Source organism: Dryobates pubescens, chromosome 6 (genome assembly GCF_014839835.1).
Source record: "Dryobates pubescens isolate bDryPub1 chromosome 6, bDryPub1.pri, whole genome shotgun sequence".
Classification (NCBI taxonomy): domain Eukaryota; kingdom Metazoa; phylum Chordata; class Aves; order Piciformes; family Picidae; genus Dryobates; species Dryobates pubescens.
The window spans coordinates 969,569-988,189 of record NC_071617.1 but is presented as its reverse complement, the minus strand read 5'-3'; the positions used below and the strand labels follow the sequence as shown (position 1 = coordinate 988,189).

Below are 18,621 nucleotides of genomic sequence, written 5' to 3'. Positions count from 1 at the left end.
CTCTCTGCAGCCTTCTTGCAGCCCCTTCAGGTCCTGGCAGGCTGCTCTGAGCTCTGCCTGCAGCCTTCTCTTCTCCAGGCTCAACACCCCCAGCTCCCTCAGCCTGGCCTGGCAGCAGAGCTGCTCCAAGCCCCTGAGCATTCTCCTGGCCCATATTTGCCAACTTGCACCATGGAAAGGAGGTGATCAGAGAGCAGATCTGTGAACTGCTCACACTCCAAGGCAGTCTCTGACTTCCAAGCAGCAGTAGAGAAGTGCCAGCAGTTTCTGCAGGGATCAGAACCAAACAGAAGGACTTACAGTGGCTATGAAGTTGAGGGAAGGTTTTATGACCCTGGAGTAGTCCAAGAACTCAATGAAGTAGTCACTCTGCTTGGGAAACAGGATGGTGCTGGAGTTGTGGGAGATTCCTGTTGAACAACCCATTGCATGTGTTCAGCCAGCGTGCCTCTGCCTCACACATCCCTTCCACACCAGCACTGCTCACTGCCTGGGGCTGGGAGGAGGATTCTCTCCATCCCTCACCACTCTCAATCCCATTGCTGTTCAGCCTGCCAGCTCAGGCTCAGTGGGATGTGCACTGGGGCTGCTGCCCACAACACTCCACAAGCCACACCACACCTGACCTGCTGCAGGCTGGGTCAGAGCCACAGCATCACACAGCACAGGATGGTAGAGGCTGGGAGGGAGCTGCAGAGAGCATCCAGTGCAGCCCCTGCCAGAGCAGCAGCACCCAGGGCAGGCCACACAGCAATGCAGCCAGGGGGGGTTGCAAAGGCTCCAGAGAAGGAGACTCCACAACCTCTCTGGGCAGCCTGCTCCAGGGCTCCCTCACCCTCACCCCAAAGAAGTTTCTCCTCCTGGGCAGCTGAAACTTTCTCTGCTCAAGTTTGTCTCCATTGCTCCTTGGCTTCTTGCTGTGCAGCACCCACAAGAGCTTGGCCCCCTCCCCTTGACCCCCAGCCCTCAGCTCTTGAGAGACATTGATCAGATCCCTCTCAGCCTTCTCCTCTGCAGGCTAAACAGCCCCAGGGCTCTCAGTCTCTCTTCCCAGGGGAGATGCTCAAGTCCCCTCAGCATCCTCCTGCCTCTGCCTTGGGCTCTCTCCAGCAGCTCTCTGTCTCTCTTCACCTGGGCAGCCCCAAACTGGACCCAGGATTGCAGCTGTGCTCTCAGCAGAGCAGAGCAGAGGGGGAGCAGAACCTCCCAGCCCTGCTGGCCACACTTCTCTTGCTGCCCCCCAGGCTCCCCTTGGCTCTCCTGGCCCCCAGGGCACATTGCTGTCCCATGCAGAACTTGCTGCCCCCCAGCACTCCAAGGTCTCTCTCCCTGGAGCTGCTCTCCAGCAGGGCAGCCTCTACCCTGTCCTGGTGCCTGCTGTGATTCCTGCCCAGCTGCAGGACCCTGCTCTTGTCCTTGCTGAGCTCCATGAGGTTTGCCTGCAGGCAGCTCTCAGCCTGTCCAGCTCTGCTTGGATGCCAGCACAGCCTGAGGGGTGCCTCAAGTGCTTTGGCCACAGGTTTCCTGAACACCTCCAGGGATGGGGACCCCACCACTCCCCTGGGCAGCCTGTGTGCACCAAGGGAATGTTTCCTAACCTCCAACCTAACCCTCCCCTGGCTCCATTCAAGCCCTTTCCTTCCTTCTGTCACCTGATCATCAAATCAATAAGGTTGGAAAGGACCTGAGGGATGCTCAAGTCCTGGTGCTATGGCACGATGCTTCCCAGCTCTGCAAGCCCTCCCACCCCCTGGCACAGCCTCCCAGCAGCACTCCCTGCTGGGTTTCTCCCAGGAGCCATCCCAGAGCCACTCACCTGTGAGGGACTCGGTGACCACGGCGATGATCTCTATGGGCTCTGTGTAATCAGAGTCCCCTTGGTGCCACAGCTGATCAGCACTCAAGCTCTGCAGCATCCTCTTGTTGCAGGTTACATTCACAGATCCATTTATCTGCACAATGGAGGCAAGAAAACAAGCCCAGAGCTGTTGAGCCAGCAGAGCCAAGGACACCTTTTAGTCTACTCACTTCATGGCTGGTTGAGACCTGCAGATCCCTGACCTCAGACAAGCCCTGGAGTGGCAACAACAGAAAGTGAAGACTGCTTTAAATGCACCCAGTGGCAGTCCTTGCTTCCTAGAGCCAGCAGTGCCTCATGAAGAAAAAGCCTTCCTGGTTTTCCTCTAATATCCCAAATCACAGAGCCACAGAGTGCCAGGGGCTGGCAGGGAGCTGCAGAGCTCAGCCAGCCCAAGCCCCCTGCCCCAGCAGGGGCACCCAGAGCAGCTCACACAGCAACACATCCAGCTGGCCTTGCAAGAGCTCCACACAGGGAGACTCCACAGCCCCCCTGGGCAGCCTCTGCCAGGCTTCTCTCACCCTCCCAGGGAACAAATTCTTCCTCCTCTTCCCATGGCACTGCCTCTGCCTCAGCTTCCACCACTGCCCCTTGTGCTGGCATTGGGCAGCCCCCAGCAGAGCCTGGCTCCAGCCTCTGGCCACTGCCCCTGCACAGCTTTAGCCCCAGCAAGGAGCTCACCTCTCAGGCTCCTCCAAGCCAAGCTCCAGAGCCCTCAGCTCCCTCAGGCTCTGCTCCTAAGGAAGAGCTTCCACTGCCTGCAGCATCTTTGTGCCTCTGCCATGGACTCTCTCCAGCACTTCCCTGAGCTCCTTCCTGACCTGAGGGGCCCAGAGCTGGACACAAGATTCCAGCTGTGGCCTCAGCAGGGCAGAGCAGAGGGGGAGGAGAACCTCTCTGACCTCCTGACCACAGCCCTGCTGATCCCCCCCAGGCTGCCATTGGCCTTCTTGGCCCCCAGGGCTCATTGCTGTCCCATGCAGACCTTGCTGCCCCCCCAGCACTCCCAGCTCCTTCTCCTTGGGGCTGCTCCCCAGCAGATCCCCTCCCAGCTGTGCTGCTGCAGTTTGCTCTTCCTGCCCAGCTGCAGGACTCTGCTCTCATCCTGGTTGAGCCTCTTTAGGCTCCTCTCTGCCCAGCTCTCAGCCTGTCCAAGCCTCACTGAATGGCCTCAGAGCCTTCAGGGGTCTCAGCCCAGCCTCCCAGCTTGGGGAAGTCTACAATGCCACCAGCAGACTCACCTCCAGGGTTGTGGTTATATTTCTCTTGTTTGTCCAGTAAGAGAGAGAGAGGCAGGTGACTGTCACAGTGCCCTTTACTGGCTTCCCATAGGTGTACCTGAAACACAGCAAAGTCACACAGGAGCCACAGCCAGGCCTTGGGCTCCACAACAGCTCTCAAGGCAAAAAAATCAACATGAAAGTATTTCTCCGTGGCTGCAACACATCTGGAGTGCAGAGCATGGAATGTTCAACTGAGCAGCACTGAAGGCAGAAGCCCAAACCAGAGTCACAGAATCAGAGCAGCAGCCAGGCTGGGAGAGAGCCTCAGGGTCCCCAGGCCCAACCATCAGCCCTGCTCTGCAAGGCTCAGCCCTGAACCACAGCCCCAAGCCCCACAGCCAAAGCACCTTCAAACACAGCCAGCCCTGGGGACTCCACCACCTCCCTGCCCAGCACATCCCAAGCCCTGACCACTCTGCTGCCTAAGCTCCACTCTCAACCTCCCCAGGGGCAGCTTGAGGCTCTGCCCTCTTCTTCTCTCACTAATGCCCTGGGAGAAGAGAGCAGCAGCAGCCTCTGCACAAGCTCCTTGCAGGGAGCTGCAGGCAGCCAGGAGCTCTCCCCTCAGCCTCCTCTCTTTCCCACTAACCATCCCCAGCTCCTTCAGCCTCTCTCCAGCAGCTTTCTCCTCCAGGCCCTTCCCAGCTTCCTTGCCCTCCTCTGTCCTGTAGCCTCAGCAGGGCAGAGCAGAGGGGCAGGAGAACCTCTGTGACCTCCTGACCACAGCCCTGCTGATCCCCCCCAGGCTGCCATTGGCCTTCTTGGCCCCCAGAGCACATTGCTGGCTCCTGGTCAGCCTCCCACCCACCAGCACCCCCAGGTCCTTTTCCCCTTCCCTGCTCCCCAGCAGCTCAGTCCCCAACCTCTCCTGCTCCCTGGGGTTGTTCTTTCCCAGCTGCCAGACTCTCCCTTTGCCCTTGTTGGATTTCCTTCCCTTTCTCCCTGAATTTCATTAAGTGCCTTCCTGCCAGTGCCCAAGGAGTGGTGTCAAGGGCTTTGTACTCAGATGATTCAGCAGTCCCAGCCTAAGGAACTCATGGCATGGTTATATGGGAAGCTTCCTTTGCAGCTGTGGCAGCTCTGAGGCTCTCACATCCTCCCTTCCCCAGATGCCATTAGCAAGCTGCAGGAACTGAGCAGTAATAGCATTGCAATTGTGCATCAGTTCCCAAGTCCTGCATAGGACAGAACCAGAACCAGACAGAGAAAGGGCAGGAGCAAGGCCAGAGCCACTGCAGTCCATCAGGAGCAATACACCCAGAGGCTCTCTGCCAGGAGCCTGGCACAGGCTGCCCAGGGAGGTGGTTGAGGCTCCCTGCCTGGAGCTGTGCAAGGGGAGGCTGGAGAGGGCTGTGGGCAAGCTGCTGGAGTTGGGGCTGTCCCTGCTGAGTGCAGAGGGCTTGGGCTGCCTGAGCTCTGCAGCTCCCTCCCAGCCCATTCTCTGATAACTAGAAGTACTTCAAACCATCCTGGGTTTGGCTGGCAGCCACCTAAGGCATTTCAAAAGCTGGGAAGCAGAGGGGAAGAATAATCAGACAGCATCATTACAGGAAGAGCTCTGACAGCACTGGCTTGCACCTGAGCTCAGCCTTTCCAAGCAGACCTAATTACAGTAATAAGCTGCAATTAACCTTGCAATGGTGCAGCCACTGCTGCCATTAGCATCTCTGTGCTGCACTTGATCTAATAACACTCCAGAGAAGAGAAAGGGAAAGGGTTTGTGACATCTGCAAGTGCAAGGGATACAGCAACTGTCTGCATCCAGAGGCAGGATGCCAACACAAACAGCCCCAGGCATGAAGTCATCCCCTGTAGAGAGCTGTGACTGTCAGCAGAGCTTTGGCACTGCTGGGATCCAGGCTCAGGCACCTCACTGCTCTCTGAGTCTGGATTCCCTGCAGCAGGCAGGTAGGCTTCCAAATGCCTCAAGAACAGAGAGTCACAGAGCTGCCAGGGCTGGGAGGGACCCCAAGGCTCAGCCAGCCCCAACCCCCTGCCATGGGCAGGGACACCTCACACTACAGCAGGTTGCTCACAGCCACCTCCAGCCTGGCTGCAAACACCTCCAGGCAGGAGGCTGCCACCACCTCCCTGGGCAGCCTGTGCCAGGCTCTCAAAATACACATTCTAACCCCAAAACATCCATTATAACCCCCAAACCCCTCAAAATACACATTCTAACCCCAAAACATCCATTACAACCCCCCAAACCCCTCAAAATACACATTCTAACCCCAAAACATCCATTACAACCCCCCAAAGCCCTCAAAATACACATTCTAACCCCAAAACATCCATTACAACCCCCCAAAGCCCTCAAAATACACATTCTAACCCCAAAACATCCATTATAACCCCCCAAACCCCTCAAAATACACATTCTAACCCCAAAACATCCATTACAACCCTCCAAACCCCTCAAAATACACATTCTAACCCCAAAACATCCATTACAACCCCCCAAACCCCTCAAAATACACATTCTAACCCCAAAACATCCATTATAACCCCCCAAACCCCTCAAAATACACATTCTAACCCCAAAACATCCATTATAACCTCCAAATATCCATTATAACCCCCCCAAGACCCCCTCAACATGCACATTACAACCCCCCCCAAAACCCCTCATTGCAATCAGTGATTTCCCTACCTGGCAGTGACCACCCCGGTGACATCCTCCTCTCTCAGGGAGTAGTAGAGAGGGGTTGCTATTGTCACATCAAACTTTGGCAGAACTGAAGGAAAGGGGGAAAATAAGAGCAAAGAATGGCACAAAGCATCCCACCCCCACCCCCACCCCACCCCCCACCCAAAATGCCTCCCTTGAATTTTAATTGATAAGGCAGAGCATGGCATGTGATGAAGCCCCCCAGGTTCCCAAGGAACACAAGGTGAGATCACAGCTCAGAGGCTGTCAGGGGCTGGAAGGGGCCTCTGGAGAGCTCCCAGCCCAAGCCCCTGCCAGAGCAGGAGCAGAGAACCCAGCACAGGGCACACAGAACACATCCAGACAGGGCTGGGAAGGCTCCAGAGCAGGAGACTCCACAACCTCTCTGGGCAGCCTGCTCCAGGGCTCTGGGAGCCTCCCAGGGCAGAAGTTCCTCCTGATGCTGAGCTGGAACCTCCTGTGCTGCAGCTTCCATCCACTGCTCCTTGTCCTACCCCAGGGTGCAGCTGAGCAGAGCCTGTGCCCTGCCTCCTGCCCCCCAGCCCTCAGCTCTTGAGAGACATTGATCAGACTTGTTTCAGTTGGAAAGGACCTCTAAGATCATAGAGTCCAACCATCGACCTGAGCCCTCCCTGGCCATTAAACCACATCCCAGATGCTTTGCATGCTCCAGGCTAGGACCTTGTGCTGAAAGCACAGCGAGCAGCACAGCAGCAGCCTGCACACAGCCTGCAACAGGAATGGTTTCTCATTCAGCCTTTACAGGAAGCTCAAGGAGGGCAGATCTATAGTGAAGATTCAGAGTGGCTGTTAGAAAGAAGTAACTTCCCAGTGAGGGTGGTGGGACACTGGCACAGGTTGCCCAGGGAAGTCATGGAAGTATTCCAGGCCAGGATGGATGGGGTCTCAGCAAGCTGGTCCAGCAGAAGTTAGAACCACAGAGCTGTCAGGCTTGGAAGGGAGCTCAAGGCTCAGCCAGCTCCTGCCCCCTGCCATGGGCAGGGACACCTCACACCACAGCAGGTTGCTCACAGCCACCTCCAGCCTGGCTGCAAACACCTCCAGGCAGGAGGCTTCCACCACCTCCCTGGGCAGCCTGTGCCAGGCTCTCACCACCCTCATGGGCAACAACTTCTCCCTCACATCCAGGCTGAATGTAGCCTTTTCTCTCTGTGTTGGATGGAATTTAGCCTTTTCTGTCTGTGTTGGGGGGTTGGAACTGGCTGATCTTTAAGGTCCCTGCCAACTGAAAGCACTGTATGACTACAACTATGGAAGCTAAAGAGGGCAGCTGCTAAGGCAATGCTTTTCCCAGGCTCAGAGCAGCAAGAGACTGGGGAGTGAATGAATTAGGAGTATTCAAAAGGCTGGTGCTAGCCAAGGGAAGCAGCTCCAGCTGGGGAATCCACTGCCAGGGCTGGTCACTGCTGAAACACCTTTCAGTGCCACTTACCATATTCCATCACTTTGAACCTTTGGTAATGGACTTGACCCTAGTGAGGAGAGAAAGGGAAAGAGCTCAAATGAGACAGCACAGACAGCTGGGGCTGGGTCAGCAAGCCCAAGATACCTTCTTGGCCACCCCCCACTCATATTAATAGTATCAGTCAGGGTTGGAAGGGACCACAGGGATCAGCCAGTTCCAACCCCCCTGCCATGGGCAGGGACACCCCACACTAGATCAGCCTGGCCAGAGCCTCAGCCAGCCTGGGCTTAAGCACCTCCAGGGACAGGGCCCCAACCACCTCCCTGGACAACCCATCCCAGGGCTTCACCACTCTCCTGGGGAAGAACTTCCTCCTCCCCTCCAGCCTGAATCTCCCCACCTCCAGCTTCATTCCATTCCCCCCAGTCCTATCACTGCCTGAGATCCTGAGCAGTCCCTCCCCAGCCTTCTTGTAGCCCCCTGCAGATCCTGGAAGGCCACAATGAGGTCTCCTGGGAGCCTTCTCCTCTCCAGCCTGCACAACCCCAACTCCCTCAGTCTGTGCTCACAGCAGAGCAGCTCCAGCCCTCTGCTCATCCTCCTGGCCCTTCTGTGGACACCTTCCAGCCCCTCCAGATCCCTCTTGCAATAGAGGCTCCAGACCTGGAGGCAGTACTCCAGGTGGGGTCTCAGCAGAGCTGAGCAGAGGGGCAGAATCCCCTCCCTGCCCTGCTGGCCACACTTCTCTTGCTGCAGCCCAGGCTCTGCTTGGCTCTCTGGGCTGCAAGTGCTCCCTGCTGGCTCCTGCTGAGCTTCTCCTCCCCCAGCACCCCCAAGGCTCTCTCCTCAGGGCTGCTCTCCAGCCAGTCCCTGCCCAGCCTGGATTTGTGCCTGGGATTGCCTCCACCCAGATGCAGGACCCTGCCCTTGCTCTTGTTGAACCTCCTGAGGTTGGCTTGTGCCCAGCTCTGCAGCCTGTCCAGGTCCCTCTGGATGGATCCCTTCCCTCCAGCTGTCTGCTGCCCCACACAGCTTGGTGTCATCAGCAACCCTGCTGAGGCTGCACTCAGTGCCACTGTCCCTGGCACCCACAGAGATGTTGAACAAGCCTGGTCCCAGGACTGATCCCTGAGGGACTCTGCTTGTCCCCAGCCTCCACTGGGACATGGAGCCATGGACAGCCACTCTTTGGCCATCAAGCCAGTTCTGTGTCCATCCAGTGGTCACCCATCACACCCCTGTGTCACCAGCCTGGAGCCCAGTGTCAAAGGCTGTGCTCAGCTCCAGGTAAAGTGAAAAAGCAACCTCTGGCTTGATGTGATTATAAAGGATGGCTCAACCATTAACACCTCTGTGGTGGGCTGGAATTACCTCCCCCCCAGAATACTATTGCCAGGCCAGCTGAGCTGGGAGCAGATGAAGCTGCAGTTAGAAGCAGAGCTGCAAGCTAGAAATATGGGCTACACTTACAGGGGTTTCCCATCTATAACCTGCACAAGAACCCCCCCTGGACAAGCCAGCCTCACCCCTGGAGGTGTTTGCAGCCAGGCTGGAGGTGGCTGTGAGCAACCTGCTGTGGTGTGAGGTGTCCCTGCCCATGGCAGGGGGTGGGAGCTGGCTGAGCCTTGAGCTCCCTTCCAGCCCTGGCAATGATTCTCTGAAGCCCTTTGGGTCTGACCCAGCAAGTGACATCAGAGGAATTGTTTCCCCCTTCCCCCCAGACATTTTCTTCCTCTTCGGCAGTTGTCTGCCTCCGAGACAGACCGGATCTAGGTGTATTTTCTCCCGTGTCTCTGCCATGGCTGTGAGTCACGGCTGAAAGCCTCGGGCAGGGCTGCGGCTGCGGTGCCGGGGCTCGGCCGGCGCCCTGCGGGCAGCGGCTGCGCTCCTGCGGCGGCTCCGCCGCCCCCCGCCGCAGACACTGCCCTGCCCCCGCTTGGCAGCTGGGAAACCACAGAGCCTGAGCCCCGCAGACGGAGCAGCAGCCCCTGGGGAGCGCTTGGCTGCTTTAGCCTCGCAGGCAGGAAGCAAAGCTTCATGAATTCCCAAAGGTTTGGTCAAACCCAGCAGCGAGCTCGGTGCCGTCGCTGCCAGAGTGTCCACACTGGGAGATCCACCTCAAGCACCAGGAGGTACTGAAGGGAGGAGACACTTTGCTTCAGGAGGGACAGAAGCAACCTCAACATCAACAGATCAGATGGGAACTCGGTAGCTGCCCTAGCAGCAAAGTCAGAGAGAGAGAGTGCCAGGGGCTGGCAGGGAGCTGCAGAGCTCATCCAGCCCAAGCCCCCTGCCCCAGCAGGGGCACCCAGAGCAGCTCACACAGCAACACATCCAGCTGGCCTTGCAAGAGCTCCACACAGGGAGACTCCACAGCCCCCCTGGGCAGCCTCTGCCAGGCTTCTCTCACCCTCCCAGGGAACAAATTCTTCCTCCTCTTCCCATGGCACTGCCTCTGCCTCAGCTTCCACCACTGCTCCTTGTGCTGGCATTGGGCAGCCCCCAGCAGAGCCTGGCTCCAGCCTCTGGCCACTGCCCCTGCACAGCTTTAGCCCCAGCAAGGAGCTCACCTCTCAGGCTCCTCCAAGCCAAGCTCCAGAGCCCTCAGCTCCCTCAGGCTCTGCTCCTAAGGAAGAGCTTCCACTGCCTGCAGCATCTTTGTGCCTCTGCCATGGACTCTCTCCAGCACTTCCCTGAGCTCCTTCCTGACCTGAGGGGCCCAGACCTGGGCACAAGATTCCAGCTGTGGCCTCAGCAGGGCAGAGCAGAGGGGCAGGAGAACCTCTCTGACCTCCTGACCACAGCCCTGCTGATCCCCCCCCAGGCTGCCCTTGGCCTTCTTGGCCCCCAGAGCACATTGCTGGCTCCTGGTCAGCCTCCCACCCACCAGCACCCCCAGGTCCTTTTCCCCCTCCCTGCTCTCCAGCAGCTCAGAATACATAGAATACAGTCCCCAACCTCTCCTGCTCCCTGGGGTTGCTCTTTCCCAGCTGCCAGACTCTGCCCTTGCCTGCTTCTGAAATGCAGCAACTGGAAGTCCTTCAGCAGCAGGCTGCACCACAGGAAACACAACACATCCAACTGGACTGTAAGGTGGAGACTTGGGACCCAGCCTGTGATTACTTTGTCCTGAGCTTTCTTGGAACAGCTGTACCAACACCTGAACTCTTATTAAAACCTACTACAGGATGTTTAACAGCAGCAAGCAGCCAGAAGCTGATTTAAAACAGGATTTGGAGGCAATGCTTCCAGGAATCCAGGCTCAGCACCCGTGGGAATAGATCAGTAACCACTAGAAGGGAAATGCTATTACCTGACTCAGTGTGCTCTGCAGACCAGAGAGAAAGCTGAGGCAGAAAGGTTGCACAGCTGAGTGCTTGAGCAGAGAGCTCAGGTCACAGAACCACAGAGTCACAGAATGTTAGGGGTTGGAAGGGACAGAATGGCCTGGCTGGGAAGGGAGCTGCAGAGCTCATCCAGCCCAAGCCCCCTGCCCCAGCAGGGGCACCCAGAGCAGCTCACACAGCAACACATCCAGCTGGCCTTGCAAGAGCTCCACACAGGGAGACTCCACAGCCCCCCTGGGCAGCCTCTGCCAGGCTTCTCTCACCCTCACAGCCAGAGCAGGATCAGGGTCCCCAACCACCTCCCTGGTCATAGAGCCACAGGATGGGCTGGGCTGGGAGGGAGCTGCAGAGCTCAGCCAGCCCAAGCCCTCTGCACTCAGCAGGGACAGCCCCAACTCCAGCAGCTTGCCCACAGCCCTCTCCAGCCTCCCCTTCAACAGCTCCAGGCAGGGAGCCTCAACCACCTCCCTGGGCAGCCTGTGCCAGGCTTCCACCACCCTCCTGCTGCACAACTTCTTCCTCACCTCCAAGCTCAAGCTGCTCTGCTCTGCTTTGCAGCCCTTGGCCCTGCTGTCCCTGCAGGCCTTTGCAGGCTCTCTCCATCCTTTTTGCAGTCTCTCACCACAGAGCTCTCTGCCCCAGCTCCATCCCCAGGCTCTGTCAGCATTTCAGGTGGGAACCACCCTGGGTGAAGCAGCTGAGAAGCTCCTGAAGAGCAGCACAGGGATGGGGAGGAGCAGCCAAGCACAGGGACAAGGGCAGGAGGGACATCTGAGACAATGGGAACAAACTCCACACCCAGGAGAGAACAGGGTCAAAATAATCCACTCCTGACACTCACTTGAGCATCTCCCTCGCCTCCCTCAGCCTGGGAAAATCCATCCAGCATGCAGCCAGTGCTGGGCAATGCTACTCACAGGTCACACATGGCCACAGGAGTTTCTCTGCTCTCTCCCCCACCACCACCTCCCTCATTAGGGGAGGACACTAAGCAATCCTGACTGCCCCTGCAAGCCAAGATCATGGAACGAGTTCCCACATCCACAGAGCATCAGAGGCTGGGAGGGAGCTGCAGAGAGCATCCAGTGCAGCCCCTGCCAGAGCAGCAGCACCCAGGGCAGGCCACACAGCAATGCAGCCAGGGGGGGTTGGAAAGGCTCCAGAGAAGGAGACTCCACAACCTCTCTGGGCAGCCGGCTCCAGGCCTCCCTCACCCTCACCCCAAAGAAGTTTCTCCTCATGTTGAGCTGGAACCTCTTAGGCTCCAGCTTGTACCTGGCTGTTCCTTGTCCTGTCACTGGGCAGCCCCACTTGACCCCCAGCCCTCAGCTCTTGAGAGACATTGATCAGATCCCTCTCAGCCTTCTCCTCTGCAGGCTAAACAGCCCCAGGGCTCTCAGTCTCTCTTCCCAGGGGAGATGCTCAAGTCCCCTCAGCATCCTCCTGCCTCTGCCTTGGGCTCTCTCCAGCAGCTCTCTGTCTCTCTTCACCTGGGGAGCCCCAAACTGGCCACAGGATGGCAGGCATGCAAAGCAGGCTGCATGAAAACCTGACACAGAGAGTTTGGAGCTGCTAAACCTTCAGCTGCTTTTGCAAGATGCTCCCCAGGACAGCAGCACAGCTTGAAGGCTCGGACCCACAGAACTGTTACCAACAGCAGTGTGCAAAGCAGGCCACAGCAGTGCTGTTAGGCAGCAGCTTCACCTGGCAATCCTTCCTCCCTACCTTGCAGTCATTTTCCCCCTCCTCAGCAGCTCCTTGGGCACTGCAAACTGTTGCAGCAGCCCTAAAAGCAGGCAGGGGGTTGCAAACAGCCTCTGATCCCACACCCCTCTGAGCCATGGCTGGCTGCCTGCAGAGCAGGGCACAATCCCCTCCTGTGCAATCCACTCACTAAATAACCATGAGGCTGTTCAATGAACAGCAGCAGCACCCCATCAAATCCCTTCATTACCATCCAGACCCCCTCACTCCCTACATCAGTTGTGTGGCTCAGAATCAAAACACAGGCTTAGGGTAAAACCTGTTAGATGGTTGCTTCTTTACTGTATTCACTCACTCTGTGCATAAAGCACTGCCTGGAGGGGCCCAAAGAGTGGTGCCCAAGGGGATTAAACCCTGCCCAGCTGGCAGCCAGCCCCAAGTGCTGCTCCTCAGGGCTCAGTGTTGGCACCACTGCTGTCTGACATCTTTACTGGTGACCTTGGGGGAGACCCAGCAGTGAGTGCTCAGAGGGCACCAAGTTAGGTGTCAGTGGTGAGCTGCCCCAGGGCAGGGAGGCTCTGCAGAGGGACTTGGATAGGTTGGATCCATGGCCAAGGTGACCAGGAGCAGCTTCAGCCAGGCCAGGTGCCAGGCCCTGCCCTGGGGGCACAACAACCCCAAGCAAGGCTGCAGGCTTGGGGCAGTGTGGCTGGAAAGCTGCTGGCAGAAAGGGAGCTGGGGGTGCTGATGGGCAAGCAGCTGAAGAGGAGCCAGCAGTGTGCCCAGGGGGCCAAGAGAGCCAAAGGCCTCCTGGCTGGGCTCAGCAATGCTGTGTCCAGCAGCAGCAGGGAGGGGATTGTCCCCTGGCACTCAGCTCTGGGCAGCCCACACCTGGAGGCTTGTGTCCAGCTCAGGGCAGCTCAGTGCCAGAGAGCTGTGGAGGTGCTGGAGCCAGGGCAGAGCAGGGCAAGGAAGCTGGGAAGGGCCTGGAGGAGAAAGCTGCTGGAGAGAGGCTGAAGGAGCTGGGGATGGTTAGTGGGAAAGAGAGGAGGCTGAGGGGAGAGCTCCTGGCTGCCTGCAGCTCCCTGCAAGGAGCTTGTGCAGAGGCTGCTGCTGCTCTCTTCTCCCAGGGCATTAGTGAGAGAAGAAGAGGGCAGAGCCTCAAGCTGCCCCTGGGGAGGTTGAGAGTGGAGCTTAGGCAGCAGAGTGGTCAGGGCTTGGGATGTGCTGGGCAGGGAGGTGGTGGAGTCCCCAGGGCTGGCTGTGTTTGAAGGTGCTTTGGCTGTGGGGCTTGGGGCTGTGGCTCAGGGCTGAGCCTTGCAGAGCAGGGCTGATGGTTGGGCCTGGGGACCCTGAGGCTCTCTCCCAGCCTGGCTGCTGCTGTGGCTCTGTGATTCCCTTACAAACACAAACACTACTGAAAGTCCTGGGAGGTTTGCCTTGGCTGGGGCTGGCCAGGGGGAAGCCTTTCCTCACCTCATGGTCCATGCCCCTGCCTGGGTTTGCTTCAGCAGAGCTTTGTGCACACCTGCCAGCAGGGAGGGAAGCCCTCTGTGGCCTGGCACTGCTCATACTCACGTTCACTTCCACCTCTAGGGACCAGTCTCCCAGGGGAGGGTTCACAGACAGCTGAAACCTCTTGGAGACCACTCCCAGGTCTCCCTCCTCCATCAGCCACTGCTGAATCAACTTCTTCCGAGGGTCCTAGGAGGAAATCAGGCTGCTCTTAGCCCCACACCAGGGGTCTTGCTGGCAAGACTGAAGCAGCAGGACCCAGGGCCCTCCTTTGTCACAGAAACTGGGAGCATATTCATAAATTCATGGAGTGGGCTGGAAGGGACCTTCAAGATCATCCAGTTCCAAGCCCCTGCCATGGGCAGGGACACCTCCCACCAGCCCAGGCTGCTCAAGGACTCATCCAGCCTGGCCTTGAGTACCCACCAGGCAGGAGGCCTCCAGCACCTCCCTGGGCAGCCTGTGCCAGGCTCTCACCACCCTCCCTGCAAAGAATTTCTTCCTAATTCCCAGTCTAACTCTGCCCTCCCCAAGATTCCATCCATTCCCTCCCACCCTATCACTCCAAGCCCTTGTCACAAGTCCCTGCCTGGCTTTCTTGTAGCCCCTAATAAGTAATGGCAGGCTGCTTGTAAGCTCTGACCAGAGGCTTCTCTCCCTGTTCCAGTGTCTCACCACCCCCATGGGGAAGAACTTCTTCCTAAGGTCTAATCTCCATCTGAGGGGTGGCTGTTGAGTGCAGGGGGACAATCTCCAGAGCTCAGGCAGCCCAAGCCCTCTGCACTCAGCAGGGACAGCCCCAACTCCAGCAGCTTGCCCACAGCCCTCTCCAGCCTCCCCTTCAACAGCTCCAGGCAGGGAGCCTCAACCACCTCCCTGGGCAACCTCTGCCAGGCTTCCACCACCCTCCTGCTGCACAACTTCTTCCTCACCTCCAAGCTCAAGCTGCTCTGCTCTGCTTTGCAGCCCTTGGCCCTGCTGCTGTCCCTGCAGGCCTTTGCCAACAGTCTCTCTGCAGCCTTCTTGCAGCCCCTTCAGGTCCTGGCAGGCTGCTCTGAGCTCTGCCTGCAGCCTTGTCTCCTCCAGGCTCAGCACCCCCAGCTCCCGCAGCCTGTCCCCACAGGAGAGGTGCTGCAGCCCTCCGCTCGTCTCGGCGTCTCTCCAAGGTGCTGCAGGCGTCCTGCGGATACTTACTCGGATGTAGACATTCAGGGACGCTTGGTAAGGCTTGAGGTCAGGGTGGACGGTGACAATCCGAAACATCACCTCCTGGCCTGGCTTGTAGAGGGCTTTGTCAGTCTGGATGAAGACAGAGATGCTCTTTGGCACGTAGGTGAGGCTGGTCTGGTTGGAGAAGAGGCGCCGGCCCTCGGCCAGCCCTTCCACCAGCAGCTCATAGCTCCCAGGGGCACTGTTCAAGGGCAGCTGAAAAGAGGGGGAAAGGAACAGTGACACTCTGGTAACTGGCCACAACATTCCTGAAGATATCAGGAAAAGCCTGGCATCTAAAGCAAGTAACACTGACCACAGAGGTCTGAGCTAGCCCTGAGCACATCGGCTGAAGCAAAACCTCAGGACGAGACAGAGAAGCCTGAGAGTTGACCTCCTTCCTGTTCATAGCATCCCAGAGCTGCCAGGGCTGCAAGGGAGCTCAAGGCTCAGCCAGCTCCAGCCCCCTGCCATGGGCAGGGACACCTCACACCACAGCAGGTTGCTCACAGCCACCTCCAGCCTGGCTGCAAACACCTCCAGGCAGGAGGCTTCCAACACCTCCCTGGGCAGCCTGTGCCAGGCTCTCACCACCCTCCTGGGCAACAACTTCTTCCTCACAGCCAATCTCAATCTCCCCACTTCTAGTTCTGCTCCATCCCCCCCAGTCCTATCCCCCCCTGACACCCTCAGCAGTCCCTCCCCAGCTTTCCTGCAGCCCCCTGCAGATCCTGGAAGGCCACAATGAGGTCTCCTGGGAGCCTTCTCCTCTCCAGCCTGCACAACCCCAACTCCCTCAGGCTGTGCTCACAGCAGAGCAGCTCCAGCCCTCTGCTCCTCCTCGTGGCCCTTCTCTGGACACCTTCCAGCCCCTCCAGATCCTTCCTGGCACAGAGGCTCCAGAACTGGCCCCAGAGCTCCAGCATTACTCATGCTGATAAAGCTGTGCAGGGGCAGTGGCCAGAGGCTGGAGCCAGGCTCTGCTGGGGGCTGCCCAATGCCAGCACAAGGGGCAGTGGTGGAAGCTGAGGCAGAGGCAGTGCCATGGGAAGAGGAGGAAGAATTTGTTCCCTGGGAGGGTGAGAGAAGCCTGGCAGAGGCTGCCCAGGGGGGCTGTGGAGTCTCCCTGTGTGGAGCTCTTGCAAGGCCAGCTGGATGTGTTGCTGTGTGAGCTGCTCTGGGTGCCCCTGCTGGGGCAGGGGGCTTGGGCTGGCTGAGCTCTGCAGCTCCCTGCCAGCCCCTGGCACTCTGGGATGCTCTAGCAGTCTGTACATGCCACATCCATGTCTCTCTCTCATGAGCAGTGGCAGACAGCATGGGAGGCTCTCTCCTTCCTGCAGCCCTGGGGACACCACTGCCTGCTGCACTTTTGCTGCTGCAGGAGCCAGAGGCAATGAGGTCTGCATGGCAGGAGCTGTGCATTAGGGCAGCTGAGGTGCAGAGCAGCTCAGCTTCAGCTCAGCCATCTATGGCACCAGGCTGCACTGCCACAACCCCTCCAGAAGGTCACTGCTGCAAGAATGGAAACCATTCAGCTCAGCCCCACCAGGCTCTGCTCCACAAGGCTGTTTCTCAAGCCAGCTGTGATGCAAGGCAGCTCCTGGCAGCAGGTAGTAGGAACTTGTTGTGAAAGTGGTTTGGTTTAGTCAGCGGTGAATGCTTTCACTATCTCCATCCTGGCACTCCTCACACAAGGGAGGGAAAGGCTTCTCCTCACCACATCAGCCACCAGCACCTCAGACAGGGAAGCTGCTGTTGCCCTCTGGAAAAGATGACAGCTGGAACCATAAAGTCATTGCCCACCTTCTGCTGGCAGCCAGCTGCCCTCTGGACCAGACACAAACCCTACCAGGGCAACCCAGCTAAGAGACTTCATCTTACAATGGAAACATTCATCCACTTCCATCTCTGTCAGACAGTGGTGAGAGAGGGAGGCACCCACTTTGCCTGGCTCTAGCTGCTTGAACTCTTCAAGGTCTGGGCAGATCATGCTAAGGAATTTGTTCATTTAACCTGCCTTCTCTCTGCTTCTATCTCCTGGTTGGACTCCATGGCCCTTGCCAGACAGAGATTCATAGAATGGTTCAGATTGGAAGGGAGCTCAGGGCTCAGCCAGCCCCAGCCCCCTGCCATGGGCAGGGACACCTCACACCACAGCAGGTTGCTCACAGCCACCTCCAGCCTGGCTGCAAACACCTCCAGGCAGGAGGCTTCCACCACCTCCCTGGGCAGCCTGTGCCAGGCTCTCACCACCCTCACTGCCAAGAATTTCTTCCTAATCTCCAGTCTCAATCTGCCCTCCTCAAGCTTCAATCCCTTCCTACCACTCCAAGCCCTTGTGACTGGTCCCTTCCCAGCTTTCTTGGAGCCCCTTTCAGGTACTGGAAGGCCACCACAAGGTCTCCCTGGAGTCTTCTCCAGGCTGAACAGCCACAGCTCCCTCAGTCTGTCCCCACAGGGGAGGTCCTAGAGCCCTTCATGGCCCTTCTCTGGACCTGCTCCAGCAGTTTGATGTCCTTCTGATGCTGGGGGCAGCAGAACTGGGTGCAGTGCCCAGGAGAGCAGAGCAGAGGAGGGGAATCACCTCCCCTGTGCTGCTGCTCTCCCTGCCTTGGATGCAACCCAGCTCACAGCTGCCTGGGGCCTGCCAGGGACCACTGCTGGCTCATGCTGAGTTTCTCAGCAGCTGACTCCCCTCAAGTCCTTTTCCTGGAGACTCCTCTCCAGCCACTCCTCACCCAGCCTCTATTTGTGATGAGGATTTCCCAGCCCAGCTGCAGGACCTTGCACTTGGCCTTGTTGACCCTCATGAGGCTGGCCTGGGCTCAGCTTTCAAGGCTGTCCAAGCCCCTCTGCTTGGCATCCCTCCCCTCCACCATCCCCTCTCTGATGCACACACAAAGCACAGCAACTCCTCAGCACCAACTGGTGAAGGGGTGCAGAGAGTCAATGCTCCCTGAGGGAGAGGAAAGGGAAGGAATTACTTACTGCTGGAAGCACAAGAGTCCCAAAGGAATCTGAATGGAAAAAACAGAAGAGACAGCAGTGTCAGAAACCTCCCAACAGCTCCCCAGCAGCTCCTCATTAAGGCTCAATTAGAAGAGCTCTGCTCCTCCTCAATTCCCACACTGCCTGTGACGTCCAGCAGAGAGCCCAGGGCCCTGGGCATGGCTCCTCTGGGGCTCAGGGCACAGGAGCTGCCCAGCCAACCACTGGCTGCCCAGAGGGCACACAGGCATCCCAGAACCACAGCAACATTCAGCTTGGGAGAGAGCCTCAGGGTCCCCAAGCCCAGCCATGAACCCTGCTCTGCAAGGCTCAGCCCTGAACCACAGCCCCAAGCCCCACAGCCAAAGCACCTTCAAACACAGCCAGCCCTGGGCACTCCACCACCTCCCTGCCCAGCACATCCCAATGCCTTTGGGCAGAGGCTGAGAGCCCTGGGGCTGCTCAGTCTGCAGAGGAGAAGGCTGAGAGGGATCTGATCAATGTCTCTCAAGAGCTGAGGGCTGGGGGGCAGGAGGCAGGGCACAGGCTCTGCTCAGCTGCACCCTGGCATAGGACAAGGAGCAGTGGATGGAAACTGCAGCACAGGAGGTTCCAGCTCA

At 58.2% G+C, this 18,621-nt stretch overlaps 1 protein-coding gene across 1 annotated transcript in view; it reads right to left on the bottom strand.

The window, feature by feature from the left end:
* The window catches only part of CD109 (CD109 molecule), an 82,807-nt gene that overhangs the window by 49,227 nt on the left and 14,959 nt on the right, over window positions 1-18,621 (bottom strand). The window contains exons 5-12 of the mRNA XM_054162487.1: window positions 18,002-18,030; window positions 14,999-15,229; window positions 13,868-13,993; window positions 7,266-7,305; window positions 5,795-5,879; window positions 3,100-3,196; window positions 1,817-1,952; window positions 301-410 (exon numbers count right to left, since the gene is read on the bottom strand). Of these exons, the coding sequence (XP_054018462.1) occupies window positions 301-410; window positions 1,817-1,952; window positions 3,100-3,196; window positions 5,795-5,879; window positions 7,266-7,305; window positions 13,868-13,993; window positions 14,999-15,229; window positions 18,002-18,030 (854 nt within the window). The remainder of the gene's footprint in view (window positions 1-300; window positions 411-1,816; window positions 1,953-3,099; window positions 3,197-5,794; window positions 5,880-7,265; window positions 7,306-13,867; window positions 13,994-14,998; window positions 15,230-18,001; window positions 18,031-18,621) is intronic.